At 47.3% G+C, this 24,803-nt stretch overlaps 1 protein-coding gene across 1 annotated transcript; it reads right to left on the bottom strand.

Annotated features, from left to right (window-relative positions):
- Positions 1 to 9,172: 9,172 nt before the first annotated feature.
- On the bottom strand, positions 9,173 to 14,857 carry LOC123444001 (probable plastid-lipid-associated protein 14, chloroplastic). Its single transcript, XM_045120595.1, has 13 exons — positions 14,564 to 14,857; positions 14,442 to 14,485; positions 14,273 to 14,351; positions 14,044 to 14,166; positions 13,611 to 13,793; positions 13,443 to 13,529; positions 12,601 to 12,707; positions 12,419 to 12,506; positions 10,978 to 11,058; positions 10,812 to 10,888; positions 10,567 to 10,702; positions 10,318 to 10,380; positions 9,173 to 9,987 (listed from the first exon to the last, which is right to left on the bottom strand). Exons 1-13 carry the CDS (start codon positions 14,816 to 14,818, stop codon positions 9,367 to 9,369), a joined length of 1,944 nt encoding a protein of 647 aa, XP_044976530.1. The 5' UTR covers positions 14,819 to 14,857; the 3' UTR covers positions 9,173 to 9,366.
- Between the last annotated feature and the right edge of the window lie 9,946 nt (positions 14,858 to 24,803).

The raw sequence follows: 24,803 nt of genomic DNA, 5'->3' as shown, positions 1-24,803 counted from the left end.
GAGGTTGGGCATGGGCTAAGTCGTGCCTCCGCAAAAGAACTGAAGTGAAGGGGCATTGTTAAAGTAAATGGGCCTACAACAACCTACGTCACCGTATGGGTTGTTGGGTCCCCTCTACATAGGTTCAAGAGGGTATAAAATGAGATGTTGGTAACATTTGTAAAAGGAGAAAGAGACATAACGACACACTAAAGCAGGAGTAGGGTATTACACCGCTACGATGCCTAAACCTCGTAAAATTCTTTGTCGCTTGCGTGGAGTAATCAGAGTGTTTTAACTCATGGACAAAAAATCTGGAAGGCGCATCGTAGATTTGGTCACGACGATCACCCATTGACACAAAATGCTTTGAACATTATGCTGCTTAGTACAAACCCTTACTCTTTGGAGCCCAACAATTCTGTGTAAAGATAGTAAAAAGCACTTTGTCAAATAGTCAAGAGGCATGTGGAGAATGGTGTCTCCATGGATCTGATCCTATAGGTCTGTATTTTTCTTTTGAGGATTTGTTTAGGTGGAGGTTTCCTGCAGAGCGAACCGCATGATTGTCTGTCTTGGTATTTTGGCTCTAGTTTATACCAACGAAGGTTGGCCAGCCTTAGCATCACTGAGAAGCATGTGAGATTTTTGTTCCCCGACTCTGCTTGGTCATACTTGGGGCGTCCTACATGCCCTCTCCCGATGTTTATTCTTTGGTGCAACGCTTACGTAGATCACGATGTCGTCTTCTCTATATCGACAACTTCCCGATCACTGCTTCTACAAGCTCTAGGGTTTGAACAAGTTTACCTTACCGAGATTGAGGCCATAGACAACAATAAGGTTTGCACGATGGTCCGCCGGTGGATACACGAGGAAAAGGACTTTACGAGCACCAAGGACTTCCTTGCTACTTAATATATAATCTTTGACCTTTTCGCAAAAAATGTACATACGATGATGTTATTGCCCAAAGTCTTGTCACTTATATCTACGTAATCCATTTGAACTATATCCACATTTTGTACGTTGGCGTATGATATGTGCATGGTTTAGAGAGAGGACTTTCTGAGTTCTGCTAGAATACAATCCAAAAGATTAATTTATCAATGAGGCATTATGTATGCATGTTTGTTTAAATGATAGCAAACCAGTTGACTTGCAAACACTCGCGGAGGCCTCCGATTTTGAGCAAAATTATTTTTATACATATGTATGTTACGGCTGCCTCGCTAGTTGGTTTTGACCGCACACAGTTTTACACTAAGAGCATGTACAACCAGATCTTCTATATCCGTCTCAAATGCCTGAACAGGTCACGTCATGAAATTTTGACCTAGCCGGGCACCTCAAACGGACCTCAAACGCACAGGCTGATCGGCACCCCTCGTATCCAGCCCAAAATGGAGCGGATATGGGGCGCCCGGACGCGTTCGTGCACACCCGCCACGTCGGTCTGGCCCGCATCGACCCAACATATATCCGTCCCCATCCGCTCGTCGGACCAAACCCTAGCCATTCCACTTCACTCCCCTTCACTCTCATCCGCCACCCAAGCTCACCTCCAGCGATCTTCGGCATTCTCTGGTATGGCGGGTCATGGATCTGACTTCGACCAGTCCGAATTCGTCGACTCGGGTGTCACCCCCTGCGTGGTGGAGTAGGCAATGGCGGTCCTCATTGCACTCCACCGCTCCCACGAGGACAGCGTTCGACCGACATCAGGATCTGTCCGATGCGACTCCACACACTTCTGACTCCACTCGACGGCCGACGCGACGGACCTTAACTAGCACGGCGGCGACGGCTTGCCAGGTTGCCGAAACAAGGCGGGCGACCACGACGGGGCAACCAACATCACTGACATTGCATGTGTCTTGTCGACACCATTGAAAACTTCATTATCAATATGTTTTAGGTTGTTTTCCTATTGAAACATGCCTACATTTTCATTGTATTTGTTTTTTTTTTGCAATGTGTATTGACTCTTTTGATTTGCATCAGAAGAATTCTTTTCTTAAGACTTCATCATACCTTAATTTTTTTCGTCCTCCACCTCTCATTGCAAATATGTATTGATAGAGTAACTATTCTCCGATTAATTCATCTTGGTTGAATAAATGAACAGACCTCGACAAAATTTCAAAGACAATTTTTTTGATCCCTTAGATGGTGATTTGGTTTAGTTTGTCTCTTACGACCTTCGTTGTTGCATTTTACAATGATCAGACTTTTTTTTCTTGTATCAGCGATAAAACTAAGAATAAAATAGTACTCCCTTTGATTCAAAATAAGTGTCGCGGTTTTGAACTAAGGTTAGTTCAACCTTGGTTTAAATTTAAGACACTTATTATGGATCAGATGGAACCTTAGTTTAAAACCGCGACACTTATGGATATGGGGAGTATCAATTAACTAGGACATACTTTATAAGGGTATATATTGGGCAACTCAGACAATTGACTTGGAAGATAGAAGACTAAAAGAAATGGATTGTAGTTCTGCTCGAGCTTCTCAAAGATTTTTTTCACTACAAATGTGGTTTAGGGGAAAGGCATCAAGCCATATATTAGATAAAACCATCCCTTATAAAAACACCATTAAAACAATATGAAATTGCATGCAACTCCTTCATAAAATCAACAGCATCTTCCTTCTCTATCCACTAGTGGTATGCCGTGAGCAAAGCTCGTCGCCGCATCTAGGTCTCTGTAGTGGAACAACCTTATTTAAAACATGAGATTGAAGAAACAACGACCGGGAAGGCATCGATGTAGACAAGAAGACACCATCGACCCTGGTTTGAGTAGATCGTCGTGTGGAAGAAGCTGATAACGAATGGAGGAAGAAGATAATCCCAACTCCGCCACACAGAGAGAGAGACACAAACCTCCCAAGTTCCCCGACGGAGCCACATCTGATTGAGCTTCATCAGACAGAGTACGAATCAGAGAACAAAAACACGACGCAACGCCATTCCCTTCATTGGACGCCGTGAGTCACATAGACAAGACAAAGACAAAAACCAGTCCCAATATTTGGCCCTGGCTGAAGCTCCACATGCACTCCGTCGATGTCAAACAACATTGCCAAAATGAGGACATGACATGGATATCTTATTCCTCACCGTCGATGGCGCCATCGCCTCTCCACTGCTAGTCAGACACCTAGACATGACCTAACCGCATCTAGGGCAACAATAGACTACACCGCCATGAGACACCCCCCCACACACACACACACTGTCAATGCCAAAAGGCACCCAAAGGCGAGAGGAACCAACGACGGTGGAAGCCACACGAGGAAAGCATAGTCGCTCTTTTCTTTCTAGTGATATTTCTATAGGGCAAGCACACCCTAAACTTAAGTGCATGAGAAGCTCTGTGTGAAAAGAAGTGTGCATATACATGGTCTTTCCAAGCGAACAACAACATAAAAACCCTACCAATGCTACCGGTGGAGTAATTTTTGGCCCCTCCCTCCAAATGTCAGCTTGGCACTAAGAGAGGGGGGGTCTCGGATCTTCAAGAAATGCATTGTCTTAATTAACGTCTACTAGTCAGTGTGGACTTTTTACGAATAAAATTATCAAGTTCGTTATGGTGGTGCCATAGAGCTAGAGAGGGTCGTGTCGTCATAAAAGAGATTATGATCTAATGAGTTTATGTTATTGTGCAATGTTGATTTCGTTTGTTTGATTTTTTTTATTGAAGTTTGAATCTTTCCTCTACATTATGATGAAGATTTTGTAGTTCGAGGACCTGCAGTTCTACGAGATCATCCCTTGTCCAAGTGCGTCCATTGCTCACGACTTTCCATCTTTTGGATAGGTGACTTGATGCAAAAAAATCTTTACTGATAATCAAGTTTGTGCAGGTGAACGAGTTATATTACCGCTCCTCCTGTCCAATTACAGTCTTCTGTTGTAGTGTGTCCAACCACAGTCTCTTTACTGAAGTCCCTCCAAGAGATTTTTATTGTAACCTTCAGTTGTAAGAGTTACTTTGTGCTTTCGAGGGCAAGCCCAGTCCACTGCCAGGGTGATGAGGGTGTTGGTGGACATCATGATCGAGGGCATTTCGTTCCATGCTTGTGAATGCGAGATGGCGGCCAAAATCCTGGGGTCGTTGTGCGACATCGTCAGCCTTGCGCCGAAGACAGCCAGTCAGGAGGACTTGTCGCTGTTCAAGCTTCGGGCTTGGTGTCGTGATCCAGACCTCATTCCTGTTGCGAAGCGCCTATGGATTCCGGAGCCGGTCAAGGAGGTCGAGTTGCCGGCGGCTCGCCACCAGGCTTGCAGTCGGTTGTTGGAGTACCCCACCCTTGTGCACATTGGGCGCACGAGAGATTTCACGCCGCCGGAGAATTGGTGTCGACCGCCTAGCTCAGATGGGAGTGGTTAGAGTGGGCTGCCGGATGACTCCGACGACTCGTTCACCGGCGGCGAGCTGCAGGTCCTTCCCTGGACGAGGGGCGTGCGAGACATCCATGACCCCGCGCGGGCGGGCGGCGATGCCGCCGGTGCGGGAGTGGGTCGGTCCTACGCGCAGGCCCTGGTGGGCAGAGTGGGGCCTCCAGCTGGCGGCTGCCGTCCATGGACCCCTCCCCTGGGCCGGGTACCGCAGGCCGCGCTGCCACTGTGGAGCCGCCCGTTGGGAGTCTGCCAGTCAGATCACCACATGTCCCTGTCTTGGAGACTGTGGTTGTCCTGGCGCGCAATCCTTCGGAGGAGTTGGTGTCGGTTGCCTCTTTGGAGCAGGATCAGGGCATGGGCCCGGTGGTGGGATCCGATGTCGCGCCAATCATTGAGGAGACGGAGATGCGCATTGTCGAGTCCGCGTTAGCCCGTGCAGGAGATCAGGTGGGCCTTGCCTCTTTGGGGCAGGTGCCAGGTATGGTGATTGCGAAGGATCAGGTGGGCCATGAGTCTCATTTGACTAACACGCATGTGAGTGTTGTCCCCACGGTCTCAAAGGATCTCGAGGTGGCCCAGCCTGTGTTGGAGCCTCGGGAAGTGATGGACAATGTTCCTACCGGATCTGGGCTGCAGCTGGATACGTGTGCCCCGCTTGTGGCCATGGAGGTTGGTGTTCTGTCTGAGGCAGAGAATCCCGCGCCAGCTCTGATCCCAATCTTGGGTTCCGATCAAGTTATTTCCTCGGCTGGAGGGACTCTGAGGTGGACGAGTGTCGCTCGGAGGTTGGGGTGCATGGGGGATCGAATGCTGGCCTACCAGAGAATGCGGTGTTGATCCCGGCGCTGCATGGCCTAATCATTGAGGCTGCTCCTTTCGAGGTCATGCACGATGACGTGTTACCACCCAGGCAGCCCCTTGGAGAGGTCTCGGACATGCCGATCGCCCACTCTCCTGGACTCGATGGCATGTACGCCCAGGAATTTGTTGCCTACACTAAGCTCAAATGGTTCTGCTCCACCCTTATGAAGAAGTTGGCCCCACCCCTTCTCAAGGAAGTCCAAGCTTCCAACCTTCGAGCGGAGGCAGAGCCTTTCACCCCACGCCGCTACACCCGCGGCAGCAAGAAGCTTTCGGAGCATAAGAGCAGCAGGGCCAGCCACGCAGAGAATGTTCTCATGAGAGCGTTGGGGCTCGTACCGGATGACTTGGACGTGGATGACATGGTTGTTAGCGAGCTGCAGAACATCTTCGACTCGCCTCTACGGGATCAGCATGTTCGGGTCATCGCGACACTCTTTGGGAAAGAGGTGCCACCCATGGGTGTTCTGGAGAAGGGATCGGCCTCGGTGGTGCGCGCCCATTGAGCTCTTGGCGGGTTCTGGAGTCTTTTGCTTCTTTCTTTATGGATATAAATCCGCAAATCCTATGTTGGAATGTGCGCGGGCTGAACTGTCCTGCGAAGAGGGCGGCGGTTAGGGAGTTTGTGAAGGCAGCCAAGGTGAACCTGGTGTGCCTACAGGAAACAAAACTTGATGTACCGGATCAATTTGTGGTTCTTCAATGTTTAGGTCTGTCCTTTGACGGCTTCGATTACTTACCGATGTGCAAGACTCGTGGCGAGATTTCTGCTTGCGTGGGATAGATCGGTGATGGATGTGGATGCCCTGGTGCACGACACCAACTCCCTTAGTATCCTGGTCCATAATAAGGATGGCACTAACTGGTGGATTACTGCGGTATATGGGCCACAAGGAGATGTGCTTAAAACCACGTTTCTTGAGGTACTTCGAGCCAGGAGGCTAGTCTATCAGGGGCCATGGATGTCCTTGGCGACTTTAACATGATCCTCCGTGCTTCCGAGAAAAACAATGCCAATCTTAATAGGAGAATGATGCAGCGGTTCAGAGGTTTTGTAGATTCGCACGAGCTCATAGAGCTATACATGCACGGAAGGAATTTTACCTGGTCTAATGAGCGGTACTCGCCGACCATGACGAAGATCGACAGGGTGCTGGTTTCTGTCGATTGGGAACTTAGCTTCCTGGACTGCCTTCTCCAGGCCCTCTCGACCAACATCTCGGATCATGTGCCTCTACACCTTTCCACGAGTGCGCCTTTCTGCTCCAAGAAGCGATTCTGATTTGACCTTTATTGGACTAAGTTGGAAGGATTTGAGGAGGCCGTCATGGAGGCCTGGACTTGCGACGAGGGGATTGTGGACCCATTTAAGCGTTTAGATGCTCTCCTCAGGAACACTGCTATGTCCCTCCAGGCCTGGGGCCAACGCAAGACAGGGAACATAAAAATTCAGATGGCGGTAGCCAATTAGGTGATCGCTAGGCTGGATAGAGTTCAGGAAGCTAGGTTGCTCTCCCTAGATGAGCTATGGCTCAGACGCACCCTCAAACAGGCACTGCTAGGCCTTGCATCGCTGGAGCGTACTATCGAAAGACAGAGATCGAGGATCCGATGGATCAAGGAGGGGGATGTGAACACCAAGCTCTTCCAAGTTGTGGCAAACGGACGGAGATCGAAGAATTTCATCGCTCATGTTAGGCACAATGGCGTTATTTGCACTAACCAGCATCGGAAGGAGGAGATCTTTACCAAAGCTTATGAAGGGCTGCTAGGGCGTGCCCAAGCGAGGTAGGCCGGTCTGAACCTTGAGTTTATTGGGATTCAAGTTGCTGATCTTCAAGAGCTCGAGCAGATGTTCACGGAGGAAGAAGTCTAGAACACCATTAAAGAGCTGCCCGCGGATCGCGCATCGGGACCGGATGGATTTATTGGGGCATTCTACCACCGTGCTTGGCCAATCATCAAGCACGATATCATGGTCGTGTTGCTCAAGTTGTTCATTGGGGATAGCAGAGGATTTAGCAAGCTCAATCGCGCCCACATCGTCCTCATCCCGAAGAAACTGGATGCTCAAGAGGTTGGAGACTTTCGTCCAATCAGTCTGCCCCATAGCGTGGCCAAATTGTTCGCCAAGATGCTTGCGATCAGAGTCGGGAGGAGGATGAAGGATATTGTAGCGGCCAACCAGTTTGCCTTCATCCTTGGCAGGAGTTTGCACGATAACTTCCTGCTCGTGCGCCAAGTAGCAAGAAAAATCCATGCCCATCGTGATCCAGGAGTGTTCCTCAAATTGGATATTTCACGCGCCTTTGATTCCCTGGCGTGGCCGTTCCTCTTCGACGTTCTTCATGCAAAAGGATTCGGTAGCAAGTGGATTGGTTGGGTGGCTGCGCTACTTAACTCGGCGAGCACCAAGGTCATTGTGAATGGAGTCCCGGGGAGGAGTTTTGTGCATGCCAAGGGTTTAAGGCAGGGTGATCCCATCTCGCCCCTGCTATTCGTGATCGCGATGGACGTGCTAACTAGCATCATCAACAAAGTTGAATCGGATGGCATTATCAGTGCGTTCACTGGAGTTACGGCTTTGCAGCGCCTGTCGATTTACACCGACGGCGTAACCCCGTTCATCAGACCTTCGGCGCAGGACATGAGTTCGTTCGGAACGCCCTTCACATCTTCGGCGAGGCGTCCGGCCTCAAGGTCAACTACACCAAATCTTCTGCCATTCTCATCAGAGGGGACGAACATGACCAGCAGAGGGTGGCGGACGTGCTACAATGTCAGGCGGGTGAGTTCCCCTGCAAGTATCTTGGCCTGCAGCTGGCGATCCGGCAACACACCAGGGCGCAATGGCAACCCCTTCTGGACCAAGCCAAACGCTTCGTGCCCGCATGGCAGAGAGGGCTAATCCAGCGGGCCGGCAGGCTAGTGTTAGTGAAGTCTTTTGCGGTAGCGAGGCCCGTTCACCACTTAATGGTTCTGGAAGCGCCGATTTGGGTCTTCGAAGAGATTAATAGATGGATGAGAGCATTCTTCTGGAAAGGAAAAGAAAAGGTTAGTGGAGGGCATTGTCAAGTTGCATGGAACTCCATTGGTCAGTCGACTGAGTTCGGCGGACTGGGCATGAAGAATCTGCAACTACAAGCTTTGGCGCTGCGAGTCCGTTGGGAATGGCTCCGTAGAACTGACCCAGGCAGACCGTGGCAAGGCATTTCCATGTCTGATGACCAGTTGGCGAGGTAGGTGTTCAACAACCTAGTGATGATCAAGGTGGGCGAAGGGAGTCGTGTACTGTTCTGGAGGGATAGATGGATTCATGGTTTTGCGATCTTTGACATCGCACCGCTGATTTATAGCAACGTGGATACTCGTACGCGCAACCGGAGGACGGTTCAGGAGGCGCTCGATAATAACAGATGGCTCCAGGACATCCACGGCAACATTTCCTTCACGGCTCAACTTCAACTTATGCATCTTCGGCACGCGATTGGATCTGTGCAGAAGGACGCAGATGAACATGAAGACTTAGTAGGTTTAGCTGTGTAATTTTCTTTGGCACGCGACTTGGACCCATGATCAACTCCAACTTATGCAACTTAGTGGGTTTAGCTGTGTAGTTTTCTTTGTTTCGGCCGTGCATCCTTTTCATTTACTCAGCATGTCGTATTCGTGAATTTTTTTTCCAGAGCAATGTACTTCCTTCGTTTCTAGATATAAGTTTTTTTTAAGATTTTATTAAGGAGCTACATACAAAATAAAATAAATGAACCTACACTCTAATGTATGTCTATATACATTTGTATATAGTTTTCTAATGGAAACTCTTAAAAGACTTATATTTAGGAATGGTGGGAGTATGCGATGGTTATGAATATGAGTAAAGTCTACGTGTGTTCCTAAAAAAATTAAGTCCTTTTCTGAAGCTTGTGTAGACCTTCTCAGTTAATCTGTTAATGTATAGGGATATGTTTTCTAACATAACACTCTGATTTTCTGCTGGAATCTTTTTTTTAAGCTGCTGGAATCTTTACTATGTACACCTGCTAAAAATGAATAATGTACACCTAGAGATACAAGAATGCAGAGGAGACAATGGGCTACAAATATGCTCCTCAGGTGTCAGACGTATGATTTGATCTAACGAAAAGTAAGGCCGACCCATTAACACCGCGAAGAATCATCAACCTTGAATCAATGTATGTACCGCAAACAATCTTTGACAGATCGAACATCTCCGGTGGCGTCTGCGTACGGACCTCTTGCAGCACATTGCGTGCAGACTTGACGTTCAAAGTTGAGCCACAACTCATGGACACGTCGACTTCGTCCTCATCCACGTTGACGCTAGCAGTGGGGAGGCTAGCTGGCAGCTCCTTCATCTTAGCAGCTTTTCCCCATTTACCACCAAGATATCTAGAAGTCGTAATCCTACTGTCTGTACTATCCTCGGCATTGGTGTAGATCCTCCCAGGAGTTATCTTTGCCGATGTGGTAACTGACAGATTTCCTTCGGTTCCGGATTTGTCGTGGGGCCAGTCAGATTCCGGCATGATTTTGAAACCAATATCTGAGGTCAGAGATAAAACGGGATCCACAGATTCTGGGACTTGGGCAAATGTGAGGAACGCATCACTGATGAGGACTCTGGGGGTAGGCTGACGAAGTGTTAGACCGATGTGCCTACCGGTGCAGTATAAGAGGCACCAACGACCAGGTAGGAGGCGAAGCCAATTCTGAGCAAACAGAAGCAGAGAGGAGTATATGAGTAAATATGTCAAGAAGAGAACACCATGAATTTGGAAAACAGGAATAAATAAATAAATGAAAATAGATTGATAACGAGTTAAATAGAACCATCACATATACATACAAAAAAGATGATCTGTAACGAATATACAAGTCAACTCATCACACATACACCCTGACAATTGCTGTAACGAAGAAACTATGACGGCTTATCACCAAACTAGAAACTATGCCACCCCAGGCAGACAATTAGCTCAGAACAAAGTTCACCTCGCATGGTATTCATAATTATCTGGACTTGGAGCAGGAACAATTACCTCTGTTTTTGAACTAGGGTTTAGCACCTCCATCAACTCAATGAAATATGCTAACCGTTTACGCTGTAAACATGGTAAAGGAAGCTTAATAAGCTAACTGGAGTTCCACCATAGTTCCTCATACATGTAACAAACAAATTATAGCTTTCAGTAAAGATATCAGGTTCATTTTTTATTGAAACTCAAGCATCTTGTGAACATTTGGATGGAGACGCAGCTTGAGTCAATCATTTGAGAGCAAAATAATACCTGATGATGCCCATAAATATAATCTTCAGCCAGGCGGACAGCAGTTGATCCCAAGCCCCAGCGTACAACATTCACTGTTGGACTTATACGCCATTTAGGTCCGCAAAGGAAGGGGTGACGCAGTGCATCGACACAACTGTAAATTAAGTTGATACAACAAAGCAAGAATTATATTCATCTAATGTAGATACCAAACCTGTTCTAAATCTGCAACTTTAGCTTACCAATAGTAGGACTAATCTTACCTTATCCTTTTGTCGGATTTTGTCGCCAGTAATAAGGCCAAAAGATTCCAACCAGCACCCCAGTGCCTATCTAACATCTAAGAAATAGCACGAGTAAACCCCAATATCATCAGACAGCTTCAAGAAATAATATGCCGATGGTAATTCTGAAAATACAAATGCTTACTTGCAGACCAATATTCCCAGATGGAGAATTTTGGCTTAAAATCGGTACAAGGAACTCACGCAAACATGATGGATCATTTCCCTGCAATATAAAATACTGATCATGAAGTCATGGCTTTTTTAGTTCCACCATTGATGTTTCTAGAAAGTTGCAGAGTTGAAATAGCTTGCAAAAACATGTGGTGTTAAATCTCAAACAGAACTAAACAACTAGTCTATAAAATTGCAAGTCAGAGGACATCCACGATCTTGCAACAGAACACAACACGGAATCTCCAAAATTAATTAAACATTATGAAGTCCATGTTGGCATGCCTAACCGCCAGAAGGGAATGGGGCACTAGCTGCTTAGTTTTTATAAGAGAAAAGATAACGCCCACACGTGTGGGCGTTTGCAAACCGCCCACACGCATGGATCTGCGTCCGTTTGTGGTTTGCACTAATCTTGGCATTTTTTGGCAGTTTTTTTGTGCCACGTACGAAGGGGCTGGTGTGTGGGCGTTAAGGAGTTCGCCCATACGCTTGTTTCGCACACGCCCACACGCGGCTGCCAACCCGACGTGTGGTGGAACGGACGCCGCGCCCACACGCCCGCATGCCTGTCAGTTGCCATGTCTTCCCAGTGTTACATGGCAACGGAGTGGAACTGTCGTGCCCGCATGCCTGTCAGTTGCCATGTCTTCCCAGTGCTACATGGCAACTGAGTGGAACTGCCTTGCCCGCATGTCTATCAGTTGCTATGTCTTCCCCATGGCAACTAAGTGAAACGGTCGTGCCCGCATGCCTGTTAGTTGTCATGCCTTCCCAGTGTTATATGGCAACTGAATGGAACTGGCCGTGCCCGCATGCCTGTCAGTTGCCATGTCTTCCCAGTGTTACATGGCAACTGAGTGGAACTGGCACGCGGGACCACGAGATGACAAGCCGGATGTGCGGGTCGCGAGGCAGGAGGCCGGACGTGTAGACATTAGCTATTTTGCCCACAAGCAGACGTGGGGGCTGTTTCCCTTACACACCACACGAGACGTGTGGGCAACACCCCTTAACGCCCACACGTGTGGGCGTTATCAGGACCCTTGTATAATTGGTAGAATACCTTTAGGAACGACATGTCATTGTCCTTGTGACTTTACAATTATACAATTATTTTGTCATTTTCTTTTTAATGAAACGTATGTGTATTTAAATGTGTATTCGACAAGAAGAAATGGAGGCCATGTTTACATCAAACATGTCTTATCATTAGCTTAGGACGGTATTTCCCTTACTTCTTTATTTATTTCCATGCAAATTTTACCAAATAGGAGCCTGGACCTTCAGGGTTAAAATGCAAAGTGCTAAACTGTTATAGGCATACAATAATGAACACAAAAATTTGCGAGAACAAGAGGGAATGAAATATGGCGGAAATGATATAACTCGAAGAGATGCACAAAACAAACCTTATTCAAGAATGACTTGAATTTTTGGAATGTTGATGAATCCATGAGCTCTCTCAGAACCATCTTTGCCATTATGAAGCCAACACATCTAGAGAAAAATAGTTCAATATTTTTATCTAATACGTAGCATATATGTGTACCTATGAACTACTGTAACTGTAAACAAAAGCTCACAAACCTACCTCATGTCAAATGCTATCATCATTTTCCGCCTCTCGTTGTTACTTGCTATTGTACTGTTGCTGGGATCATTGTCATGAAAATCAACAGCATTCCCAAGAATACCAACCTAAAAAAGATGAACAAAATACAAAAATGATCGACCATGTTAACTTTAGATGAAATAACGGCTACGGAACACTGGGACACTCAGAATGTGCAAACTTCGCAGGGTTTAATCATGCATTACCTTTATGGTCTGGTTTGATTCAAATTTATTTATTTTAGATTAGCAAGGAGATCACTCCCTGGTTCCACGGTCAGGTTTTCAATTCAAATACTGTGTACCTTAACAAGATGAATACACATGTGGCGAGTGATACAAGTGCACTTATGTACACCGGCATGCTTAAAGAATGCAGATCAAATGTCGTACTCGGTTATTCACACGAGGAATGGCTTGATCGAAACGCCTCACTGAATATTTATCTGAGACAACAGCTAATTCCTTTCATATGCATGATTCAGAAAAAGCACAGAGCAGAAATGTAGGATCACATATTACTTTTGCCATCAATCAATACATCAGAGTAGAAAATATACTACAGAGTTATACTAAGCACGATCTCACTTATGTCAGGAAATCAAGTTATAAATACACTGTTAAACGGAAATGATTAATACACGCTGATGCAAAATCGTGATGAAACGGGATTGTTATTTTTAATAGCTCAACTGTATAACATGAAATGGGCCAAACGATATTGATTTATTAACGTTCCCAGTAACCTAAGCATGATTACAACTTTACAAGGACATAATACAACCACTTGTGTAAACAAGAATAAAAGGAAATGGTGCTTACTTTGACATGCTTGTCTACTGGGCTGACATGAACATTCTCCAGCCTAAGCTCAGTATGAGCCATTCCATGGCTATGCAGATAATTTACCTGCATAAAGTAAGACATATCTTCAATCTAGATACACTGGTAACTGAATACATTAAAAAGTCTTTAACTCTTGAAACTTACACCAATCAGAAGGTCTCTCATCAATATCCTGATTAATCGCAGCTGCCGAGTTACAGCAGGCCCTCCAACCGAATCATCTCCTACCCTCCTCACTTGTTCTTCATCCAATGCTAATGTTGCTTCCAAGGTTGGAAGCCAATCCGAGAGTTGCAACCAGTGACGCAAGGAGTAGCTCCCATGGTACTGCATTAACATTTTTTATTGTAAAATACTGATTATAGCAGCACATCGCTCAATCCAGCAAGAACAAACAAACCTAAAGTAGCAATTACATCTAGACTAGAAACACCCCTAAACGGCTAAACCCAGGCAGGCCCTGACATGAAAATGAGCGCACAGCCATAATGCAACCAGGCCCAGATCATGAAAAATGTCACTTCCACATTTAACTTAAAACAAGATCAGCTCGACGAAATAAGGCAAAAGCTCTAACCCCATGCACCAAGACAAGCGGAGCGTCACCCTCCTCCATGGCCTTGCTCGGAGTAACGTAGCCATGGACCTGCATCGCGTAAGAATGGTACATCATCTGGCGACGGGCCAGTTTCTTGAGCACCTGTGATAACACGAACACACAGCCCAGTCGAGCTCAGCCAGATAGTTCCCCATATATTCCAAACGCACTAAACAGCAGCAATTTAACAGAGAGAGAGAAAATCCACCTCTAGCGCGCGCCGGCCCCTCCGTTTCGCCTGTGAGCTAGTCAGCTGCCGCAACACCACCGTCGACCCGTACAGCTCACTGAATTCAATCAAAAATAACAATAAGGAGAAGGTAATGATTGTGCGTTCAAAGAATTCGTACTATCCAAGTGTGTTCCATGCCGCTGACCTGCTAGGATCGCGCACCGTGGCCTCGAAGAGCATCTCATCGGACTGTAGTAGAAAAGGAAAATCGCCGAGTATTAGCAACGAGGGAGAAGCGCGACCGAATCAGTGGGGCTAAACACCAACCCGTCCGTGGAGCCCGACGCTGACGCGGTCGGCGACAGTGAAGTCGGCCATGTCGAACCTGACCACGGGGCACGGCCCCGCGGCGGCCCCCTCGTCCGCTGTCGCCGGCGCGGGCGCCGGCGTGGAGGCCGACAAGCTCGCCTCCAGCCGGCACCGCCGAGGGCGGCACGGATGCGCGGAGGCGCGGCATAACGGTCGGGGTAAGCCGGTCGGGGAGGGGCGCGCGGCGGCGACGGCGGCGGCCGCGAGAGCCATGGTTCCGTTGCGGTGGAGGGGGGAGGGGGGTTGGGGGAGTGGACTGATGGAGGGAGGGAGGGGCGCGTTAAGACTTAAGAAGAGGAGGAGGCGCGAGGCGGTTGCGTGCGGGGAAGCGGCGGGGGCGTACAGCCATGAGCTCGGCGCGCGCTCGCCTCACCCCGCACCGCGGCAGCGACCGTGCGGCGGCACCGGGCGTGCGATTTTTTTGGGCGTGGTGTACCAGCTCGGCCGTGCGCCGGTGTTGACCGTTTCCTTCTGCCACTTAGGCAGGGAGACGGAGTATTCTCCACCCAGTGGTCCACCGGTGAGTGTTATGGTGAGAAAATTGCTCAAAACAAATACCTGCCAAACGGGCCGGCCGGGCCTGTCAGAATCGGGTCTGGCACGCCACGGCACGCCGTGCCCCGATCAGTAAACAGCCGTGCGGTGCCGGCCGCGTATCAGGCTATCATGCCCAAATATGACACGCTCCGTAATCGGGTCGGTCCGCGGTACGCTGAGACACGCTAGCCCGTGGCACGTTTACTCTTTAAAAAAAAAATCCAAAAAATATATACTTTGACATAGTATCATATGGAATAAATTTAGAGTTTTATTAACGTCTGCCTCATTAAAACCTTCCATCTTAAAGAAATAAAAGAGTACAAGTCATTCTCTAGAAAAGTAGAAATACAAAAAGAAGAAAAGATAGAGAAAGGGAAAAAAATACAAATACTACTCCTACATTACATGCCATGCTTTGGATTTCTAGAAATCCTTCAACCTTGCCCTGCAGTGCCTGCGCTATAGCCGTCGCGTCGGCGGCGTCCGCTGCCTCCTTCACGTGTGCTGTTACGTGCCTCAGCAGGTGGCCGGTTCCCGTATTTTGTTCCACGAACAACTTCTTATCACATTGTTGGCGCTTTGCAAAAACCTGGGGGAGACCATCCTCATCTCTAACTATTTCTTCATCGTAGAAATTCTAAATTGCGTGCCGACGCCTCACAATAGCATCAAGCCAGTTTTGATTGGCATCAGCCATGTTTGTGTGTGTAGTGTGTACAATGAGATGGAGTTAGAAATGAGAAACTTGGCATCCCTTTTTATAGCCAAAAAATGGCACCATAGGCACGATAGACAATGTAGCATGTGGGATAAATCTTAAACTTTTTAGTGGCTGCCTCATTAAAACCTTCCATCCCTGGGAAGTAAAAGAGTGCAAAGCCACGCTCTAGAATTACAAAAAGGAAAGAAAATTACAAAAAGATAAGAAAATTACAAAAGAAATAGAAAAGGAGTACACTACACCACTAATCTACCGATAGGTCCAATGCCGAGTCTTCGTCAAAGCACATGTCTTTAAACATACCTATTAGTTCCATGTTTCCTGCAGTGTGTTGGGCTCTCCTTCTTGATAGCTCCCCATCTTTCACGGACATCAGTGTTCTCACCATATCAGGGGTGAGACTAGTTCTTCTATCCTCAATTATTCTTCCAGCAAGGCTGAAAGCAGACTCCGATGACACCGTAGAGATGGGTACCGATAACACATCACGTGCTAATATGGAAAGCATCGAAAATGTACGTTTGTGTTCTTGCCACCACTGCAGTATGTTGAACTCTTCCTCATTATCTAAATCGAACATGACTTTGTCATTGTTGAGGTACTTCGATAACTCCCCGGCAGCTTGAATCGAAGATGATGAAGTAGAAGAGCTTCCGGCGATAGAGGAGGACGAAGAAGAAGAACCAAAGATCTTGCTCCATGCTCCTCTCTTTTTACCCGCAGTAGGTGCTGGTGGAGGTCGCTGCATTCGAACTCCGGAATATTTTTGCTCATACTTAGCAAAAACTTCATATAGCTTGTCACGAGCCATGTTGAAGTCATCAATATAATCTAAACTTAGGGACGCAGATAGTACATTGAGTGCACTACGATACCCTTCAAGTTTAGCTCTAGGATCCAAGATAAATGCAAATGCATATCAAAGTGGAATATGTTCCCAATATTTTAAATACTTTGCTTTCATGTCAGCAACAACATCAAGTAATAATCCATCACCTTCATATGATTTCAAATGACCAGAACAACTCAAGAAATGCAGTCAATGTTGTAATAACATGCCAAGTTTCATCGGTGATTAGAGGTTTAATCCCATAATTTGCATTAATAAAACCATTGAACGAAACTCTGTCTCGAATAACTGCCTTAAGCATCAAATATGTAGAGTTCCATCTAACAGGCATGTCTGAATTATACTTATGAGGAGTTGCGCCTATGGCAATGCAATATCTCCTATAGTGTGCAATTCGTTGAGTTGAATGCGAAAGATAAGATATTGCAGTGCGTATGCATTCAACGCGTGGTTCACATATATGTAAAGCACATTTAGCAATAAGATTAATGATATGGCAAGCACAACGTTGATGCATTAAAAAAGATGCAGCATATGTGGAGAATATAGGAGTCAGAGTGTTCATTGCACTCGTGTTTGCTGAAGCATTATCCAAAGTTATTGCAAAAACTTTGTCGGCAAGAGCAAAATCATTCACAACTTTTAGTATAGCTTCAGCAATGTTTGGAACACTATGTGATACATCTATTAATTCAAATCATATGACTCTTTTTTGTAGCTGTCAATGTTCGTTAACATAATGTGTTACCACACTAATATAGTCTTGCTTTGCACGACCAGTCCATATATCAGATGTTAACGACGCTAAAAAAGTGCACGTAGAAAATTCATCTTTTATTTTATATTTACCAGTCTAGTAAAGCTTTTTAAGATCCCTACTTGTAGTTTGTCTAGAAATTGGTCTATAATTAGGATTATGACAAGATTGAATAAATTCTACGAAACCGTTAGATTCACCAATACCAAGTGGTAAGTCATTAGAAGCAATAAAACGGCATAGACCTTCTCACGCTCGTTGAGGATCGTAAACGAAATTGCTTACCGTACCATCGGTGTTGAACTTGAGATGAGTTTGCACGGCCGAGCTCGACACGCTTGTTGCATCCGCCTTCTTGTGGGAATCCAAATGCCTCTTCACGTGCCCGGTTCCTCCCTTGGCTTCTCCGGTTAGCTCCTTCTGGCACCTTTTGCACCATGCCGACACCTTCCGCACACCGCCCACCATGGATATTTCTTCATCGAAAAATTCCCACACCTCGGAGGTTCTACGACGAGTTCTTCTCACACCCATGCTAGTGGAGGAACCCGTCCCACTACTAGAATTGCCTTGACCATCGGCTTGGGTATCGGGAAGGGGCTCGAGAGATGGATGATCGGTATAGGGTGGTTGCATGGGTGGAGGCATGGTAATGTGATCAAAGCTCGGGGGGGAGACCAAAGTCATCAAGACCAAAATCGGCTATTGTGAAGGTAGTATTGTCTTGGTTGTCCATGTTTGAGTGTGCGAAATATGTGAGCTAGGCAGCCCTATTTATAGGGGGAAAAATTCAATTTTCTCACTAATTTGACCCTCCAACGGTCACATTTTCGAAAATATGAATTATGTATTAAAAATCCCTCCTAAATCCATCTAATCATATACATAATCCCTCGTAATCTCGCGCAACGGCTACTCCCGCGCCCCCACCCCAGCCAGCTGGCGCCCTGGCCCGCTCCCCCTACGCCAACGGTCGGCCGCCCCGCCCTGCGCCAATGGTCGGTCGCCGCCACTCCCCCATCGCCCGATGCTCTCGTGCTGTCGTGCCATGTCGTGCCAAGCGGGCCGTGTCGTGCCACGGGCCGGCCCACATTGATCGTGTAGTGTCGTGCTGGCACGCAGGCTCAGGGTGGCGGCCCGGGCACGGCCCACGGCGTGCTCGTCCCTGGCCCAGGCATGATTAGCCCGTGCCGGGTCGGGCCCGTCTCGTGCCTGGCCTGCGGGTAGTCGGGCCAGCCAGTCAGGCATGACCCGTTTGGCCAGATTTGCTCAAAACCATCATAATTATGACAAGGATACTTTAAAACCACTATTTTTGTCAAAAATCATAAATAACCACCATTTTTGTGGCAAGTGAATAACACATAGCACTAAACCAGCGTCTAGTCGTGTCTAACACCAAAAGTGATCATGTTGGTCCACCCGTCGGAGCCACGTGGGCTCGTACAGATAGCGCGCCAAAACAACCGTTACCGCCGATTTATTAAGCTCGTCTTCGCCGCGCGTGGTGCTCTCATTCCCCTCCCTTCTCTGTTTATTCTCCCCTTGCACCGCACCTGCCGTCACCCGTCGCCGTCAGCCACCATCGACGGGAGGGACGGCATGGTTTCTTGGTCTGATGGTTCTTACTCGTCCTCGTCGTCTGATGATGATTGTGTGACCCACGTTCTGAAAGGATCGATATGGTTGACTAGAGGGGGTAAATAGGCAATGACCACTTTTTAATTAATCTTAGCAACTTAGGGTTAGCAACATAAAGGTTCTCTAAAATGACAACAAGGAGGTGAACCTATATGATGCTACCAACCATAAGAACTAAGGCAAGCAAGAGATAGTCAACAACAAAAGCATACACAATGTAAAGGTTAGAGATAACCGCAAGTGGAACCAATGAAGACAAGGATGTGTTACCGAAGTTCCTTCCCATGACAGGAAGTACGTCTCCGTTGGAGCGGTGTGGAGGCACAATGCTCCCCAATAAGCCACTAGGGCCACCGTATTCTCCTCATGCCCTCACACAATGCAAGGTACCGTGATTCCACTATAGGTGCCCTTGAAGGTGGCGACCGGACCTTTACAAACAAGGTTGGGGCAAACTCCACACAAAGCTTGGAGGCTCCCAACAAGACCACGGAGCTTCACCACAATGGAATGTGGCTCCGAGGTGACCTCAACCGTCTATGGTGCTCAAACACCCAAGAGTAACAAGATCCGCAATGGATTAGTGGGGGGAATCAATTTTCTCTCGGTGGAAGTGTAGATCTAGGACTTCTCAACCAATCCCTAGGAAATCAACAAGTTTGATTGGCTAGGGAGAGAGATCGGGCACTTTTGAGCTTAGGGAGCAACAATGGAGCTTGGGAGGGTCAAAGGTAGGGTTCTTGAGCAAGAAGAACCCTTTATATAGTGGGGGGGGAATCCAACCGTTTTCCCACTCACAGCACGAGCCTAGCGGTACTACTGTTGGCTGCAGCGGTACTACCGCTGGCTGCAGCGGTACTACCGCTAGCACTCCAGCGATACTATCGCTGGCTGCAGCGGTACTACCGCTAATCCCATGGTAGTGCAAAGACACTACCGGGCCTACCACCGCCAAGAAAGTCTTCGCAAAAAGTCTGACGAAGTACACCCGCAAGGAAGGCGGTACTAAAGTCCTGGAGCGGTACTACCGCTGACCAGGGGCAGTACTACCGCTAGCTCAGCGGTACTACCGCCAGCTCTAGCGGTACTACCGCTGGGGCTAGCGATACTACCACCAGCTCTAGCGGTACTACCACTAGGGACAACGGTACTACCGCCAGCTCTAGCGGTACTACCACTAGGGACAGCTGTACTACCGCTAGGGGACCTTTTTGCAAAATGAGATAAACAAGAGATGGGAACAGCTCCAAAGTTGTCGGGAAAAGGGATGGAGATAAAGTGTGTGCGTGCAAAATTGATTCCATTCAAACCTTTCCACTACGGATCCCCTCTTAATAGTACGACGTTCCTACGACTCAAAGACCAAGAGAATCGTAGAGGACACCGTGCTTCTGTTCCACGGAGGGTGCCGAATCGTCTTCTGCCGTTGACATGTATTATCTGAAAGCTTAATGCACATAATTAGTCCTTTAAGGTACTGTCATCAATCACCAAAATTACTTAGGCATAAATATGCCCTAACAATCTCCCCCTTTTTGGTGGATTGATGACAATACCGGATTTGCACAGTAGAAAGCATGTGAACATAAAGATAAATACTAGATATAATTGAAGAGCATATGACTCACAACATATGATAAAAATAAGTCTCACAATAAGACCAAGTCTCACATCACACAAAGCAAAGATAGCAAATACGATCAAACCAAGTTCAAAGCAAACACGATAAAGATAAGCAAAGCTAAAGCAAAGCGCAAATCCAGCTCCTAGACTCTCTCCCCCTTTGGCACAAGACACCAAAAAGGGGGCACACCTAACGACACAGGTGGTCGCTCCGCATCCTCATCATCCCCAGACGCGTCCGTGGCATTCGGATCCTACTCGTCCTGCTCCTCCTCAATGTCCTCCTCAGAGGCCTCCTCCTCAGCATCAGACCCAGTCCACTGATAACCTTGAGCCCTCATCCAATCAGACTCTGGAGTGATGTCGTCCTCTGAGCCGCTTGAGATAGCCACACAAGGGTCCTTAAGACACACTTGTGCCTCTGACAGTCCTCCTTCTGGGCCACATGAGACTGATATTGTCCCTTGGCATGCATACAGAAGAGAGTCTTCATTTGATCCTTTAGTTTCACTGCCCAAGATGGCATAGCAGAAGAGCGGGTCTGTGAAGCAGGTCCTCCTCCAGCAGCAGTCTCTGTGTCCGTGTCCATGTGCTGAGAAGAAGTTGATGGGTTGGTCCATTTGTCCTTGATACGGAGCTTGATAGGATCATGCACAAAATAGTTAGCCTGAATAGGGAAGGGATCTATCAGATAGGCATCACGCCACCTCTTCTGAATATAGGCAAACACGTAGGGCCTGTAGATGGGAACCTTACGGTTCATGATGCAGTTTCAGAGCTCATTAAACATCACATGGGAAATATCGAGAGGCGCAGTATCCTTAGTCCTTGCCTCCTCACATAATAGAAGCGTCTCAGCTAGATGACCATGCACCTTGTACTTCTTGCCAATACGAGGGAATAAAGAGTTGCGGAAGACCCGATGCATGATATCCAGATGCGTGGGGAGCACACCTTTCTTGATGTAATGTTGTTGCAGCCTGACCTTGGGGGTGGCAGTAGACGAAGAAGGAGCATGAGGACGCATCCCAAGAACAGTTTCGTCCCCCTGAAAGTCGACTTTGAGAAACTGCATGAACTCTCTCCAAGAACCAGTCATCTTCTGAGTACCGGTCATCCAGGTCATGGTGCGCACGTCATCAGGTTAGAAATGAACAGTGACATATAACTGGGCCACAATATCGGGATCAAAGTCCTATCTGAAGGTGATGATATCTATAAGACCAAGCTTTTCAATCAAGGAGAGAGCCTCGCCAAAGTAGTCCGGATTCCGCCGAAGGTGAGCAAGGTCGATCCACTGCACTGGGACAAAGATCTTCTTGAAGGGCTTGATGATGTCACGATATATCATGCAGTGCTCCTGTGACCAAACATAATCGATGTTCTTAATCTGAGCCTTGTCTTCAACATAGGGATTGCGGGTGCGGAGTGCCAGAAAATCCCTAGGAGCCATAGTGCGAACGTTGATCCCTTTGTTCTTGGTAGCAGTCTTCTTGAAGGACCTCTTCTTGGGATTCAGACTGGAAGTGGCGGAACCCTTTGGGCCTCTGGAGTGCGATACTGCTTAGGTTGGGTGTTACGTGCGGGATTCGAGCGGCGAGCACCACCTGTGACACACAAGACACACACACCAAAAAGAGCGACAAGAGGAGTCAAGGCAATGGTCAAAAGAATCATAAGAAGAAACACATATTGCCAAACACAAAGAAAAAGAACGGAAAATAAGAAAAATATCCTCCTGGCGGTAGTACCGCTACCCCTGGCGGTAGTACCGCTGGGGTCCTGGCGGTAGTACCGCTCCCCTGGCGGTAGTACCGTTGGGGTCCTAGCGGTAGTACCGCCAGGCTGGCGGTAGTACCGCTAGGGAGTTGACTTTCAGATCTGAACATATAGAAATCCACAAGAACTACTAGATTTGATTCAAGAGATCCACGGCTAATAGATAAACTCACTACAAAAAACACCATAGCCCTAACACATGGGGAACTTAAGATCATCTAGATGGAGACACGCCTAGTCAACGGGATTCAAGTTTTAGATCAAATCCATGAGAAGTATGATAAGAACTACTCGATCTAAAACATGGAGAACTAGGGCATGTCAAAATAATTGCAATGAATCATAAAACCTAAACTCCCCTAAGATATCTCCTTCGTACCATCCAAAAACTAAGCACAAATCATAGCCATGGATCCAAATCACCAAGCTCCTAACCCTAGAACAAGAAAACACCAACCAAGAGAAGAAGGAGAGGAGCTTTACCAGCGTCCATGGCACTTGACGGAGGAAGGAGGAGAGGAGAAAACCCTCCAACTCAAAGGAGAGAAGGGGCTCCGTAGAGAGAGATCTAAACGGGGGGAGTTCGGAGTAGAGGAAGGGAGAGCCATGAGGAAGAAGAAAGAGGGCAAGAAAAACGGGCTCCCCCTCCTTTATATAGTCCAAGGGGTATGGACCCAGCGGTAGTACCGCTGTCCTAGCGGTAGTACCGCTGTCCTAGCGGTAGTACCGCTGTCCCGGGCGGTAGTACCGCTGGGGTCCTAGCAGTAGTACCGCTCCCCCTGGCAGTAGTACCGTTGGGGTCCTAGCGGTAGTACCGTTGTCCTAGCGGTAGTACCGCTCCCCCTTGAGACAGCCCTAAAAAGCCCTAGTCAAGTCGTGATAGGCTCGGATCCTGGCGGTAGTACCGCTACCCCTGGCAGTAGTACCACTCAAGAAGGCACAACGAGATATAGGAACTTGTGGAAATGAAGTGGGCAACGACTAGTCAAGAAAAAGATAACACCAGCAAGATATACTGACTAGTCATTTTGTAACCTTTCTTCCATACGAGAGAAAGGTGGGGGCGGTGGCCGAGGCCACCTATGTTTGAGGCAAAGGTATGACACCGCGAAGAATTATCCTTGGGTTCATGACCAACACTCATCTTTGAAGCACAAGTGCCATTTAATAATGGCCAAAGTGAAAGACTTGATCGATTTATGCATAATGGGGGAGGGAAAGTGCATTGAGAGAACAACACTCCCCCTATGTCCATGCCTACACCTAGAGCTGGATATCATGTAGAGTGAGGTGCAAAGTGCCTAGTTTCAATCCACATTACTTGAATCAATGATATTTAGCTCATGCCTTAACTCCCGGAACCTTGCTTCATCTAGGGGCTTAGTGAAAATATCTGCAAGTTGCTCTTCAGTGTTGATGAAGTGAACCTCAATATCACCTTGCTTGATATGTTCACGTATGAAGTGATGGTGAATATCAATGTGCTTGGTCTTGCTATGTTGCACCGGGTTGAGGGAAATCTTGATAGCACTTTGATTGTCACATAGAAGAGGCACTTTGTCACAAGTGACACCATAATCCTTTAAAGTTTGCCTCATCCATAGCAACTGTGCACAACAATTTGCAGCTCCCACATACTCAGCTTCGGTGGAAGATAGTGAGACACAATTCTGCTTCTTTGAAGACCAACTTACCAGTGAACGACCAAGGAATTGGCATCCTCCAGAAGTTGACTTCCTCTCCACACAGTCTCCTGCCCAATCTGAGTCAGAGTAGCCCACTAGGTTGAAGTTTGCTCCTTTGGGATACCATAGACCAAAGTTTGGGGTATGAGCCAAATATCGAAAGATTCGCTTAACAACCATGAAATGACTCTCTTTTGGTGTAGATTGAAACCATGCACAAATCCCTACACTCAACATAATATCCGGTCTAGATGCACAAAGGTAAAGTAGGGATCTAATCATGGAGCGATATACGTTTTGATCCACTGCTTTACCATTGGGATCACTGTCAAGCTTGCATCTTGTTGGCATGGGAAACTTGACCGGCTTGACATCCTCTAGCTCGAACCTCTTGAGCATGTCTTGAGTGTACTTGGCTTGTTTGATGAAGGTCCCTTCTAAGCCTTGTTTAATCTCGAATCCGAGGAAGAACTTCAACTCACCCATCATAGACATCTCAAATTTCTCGGTCATTAGTACAGCAAATTCTTCATTGAAAGATTCGTTAGGGGAACCAAAAATGATACCATCAACATATAGTTGGCACATGAACAAATCCGCTT

Source organism: Hordeum vulgare, chromosome 3H (assembly GCF_904849725.1).
Source record: "Hordeum vulgare subsp. vulgare chromosome 3H, MorexV3_pseudomolecules_assembly, whole genome shotgun sequence".
In the NCBI taxonomy this organism is placed as follows: Eukaryota; Viridiplantae; Streptophyta; class Magnoliopsida; order Poales; family Poaceae; genus Hordeum; species Hordeum vulgare.
Note: the sequence above shows the minus strand (reverse complement) of the source record. Positions and strands in the feature narration are given on the sequence as shown.

Coding starts and splice junctions, on each gene's coding strand:
- LOC123444001 (XM_045120595.1), bottom strand. CDS start 14,818: ATGGCTCTCGCGGCCGCCGCCGTCGCCGCCGCGCGCCCCTCCCCGACC. Junction 12,708..13,442: donor CAGTAGACAAGCATGTCAAA/GTAAGCACCATT, acceptor CATCTTTTTTAG/GTTGGTATTCTTGGGAATGC. Junction 10,703..10,811: donor AAATCCGACAAAAGGATAAG/GTAAGATTAGTC, acceptor CTTAATTTACAG/TTGTGTCGATGCACTGCGTC.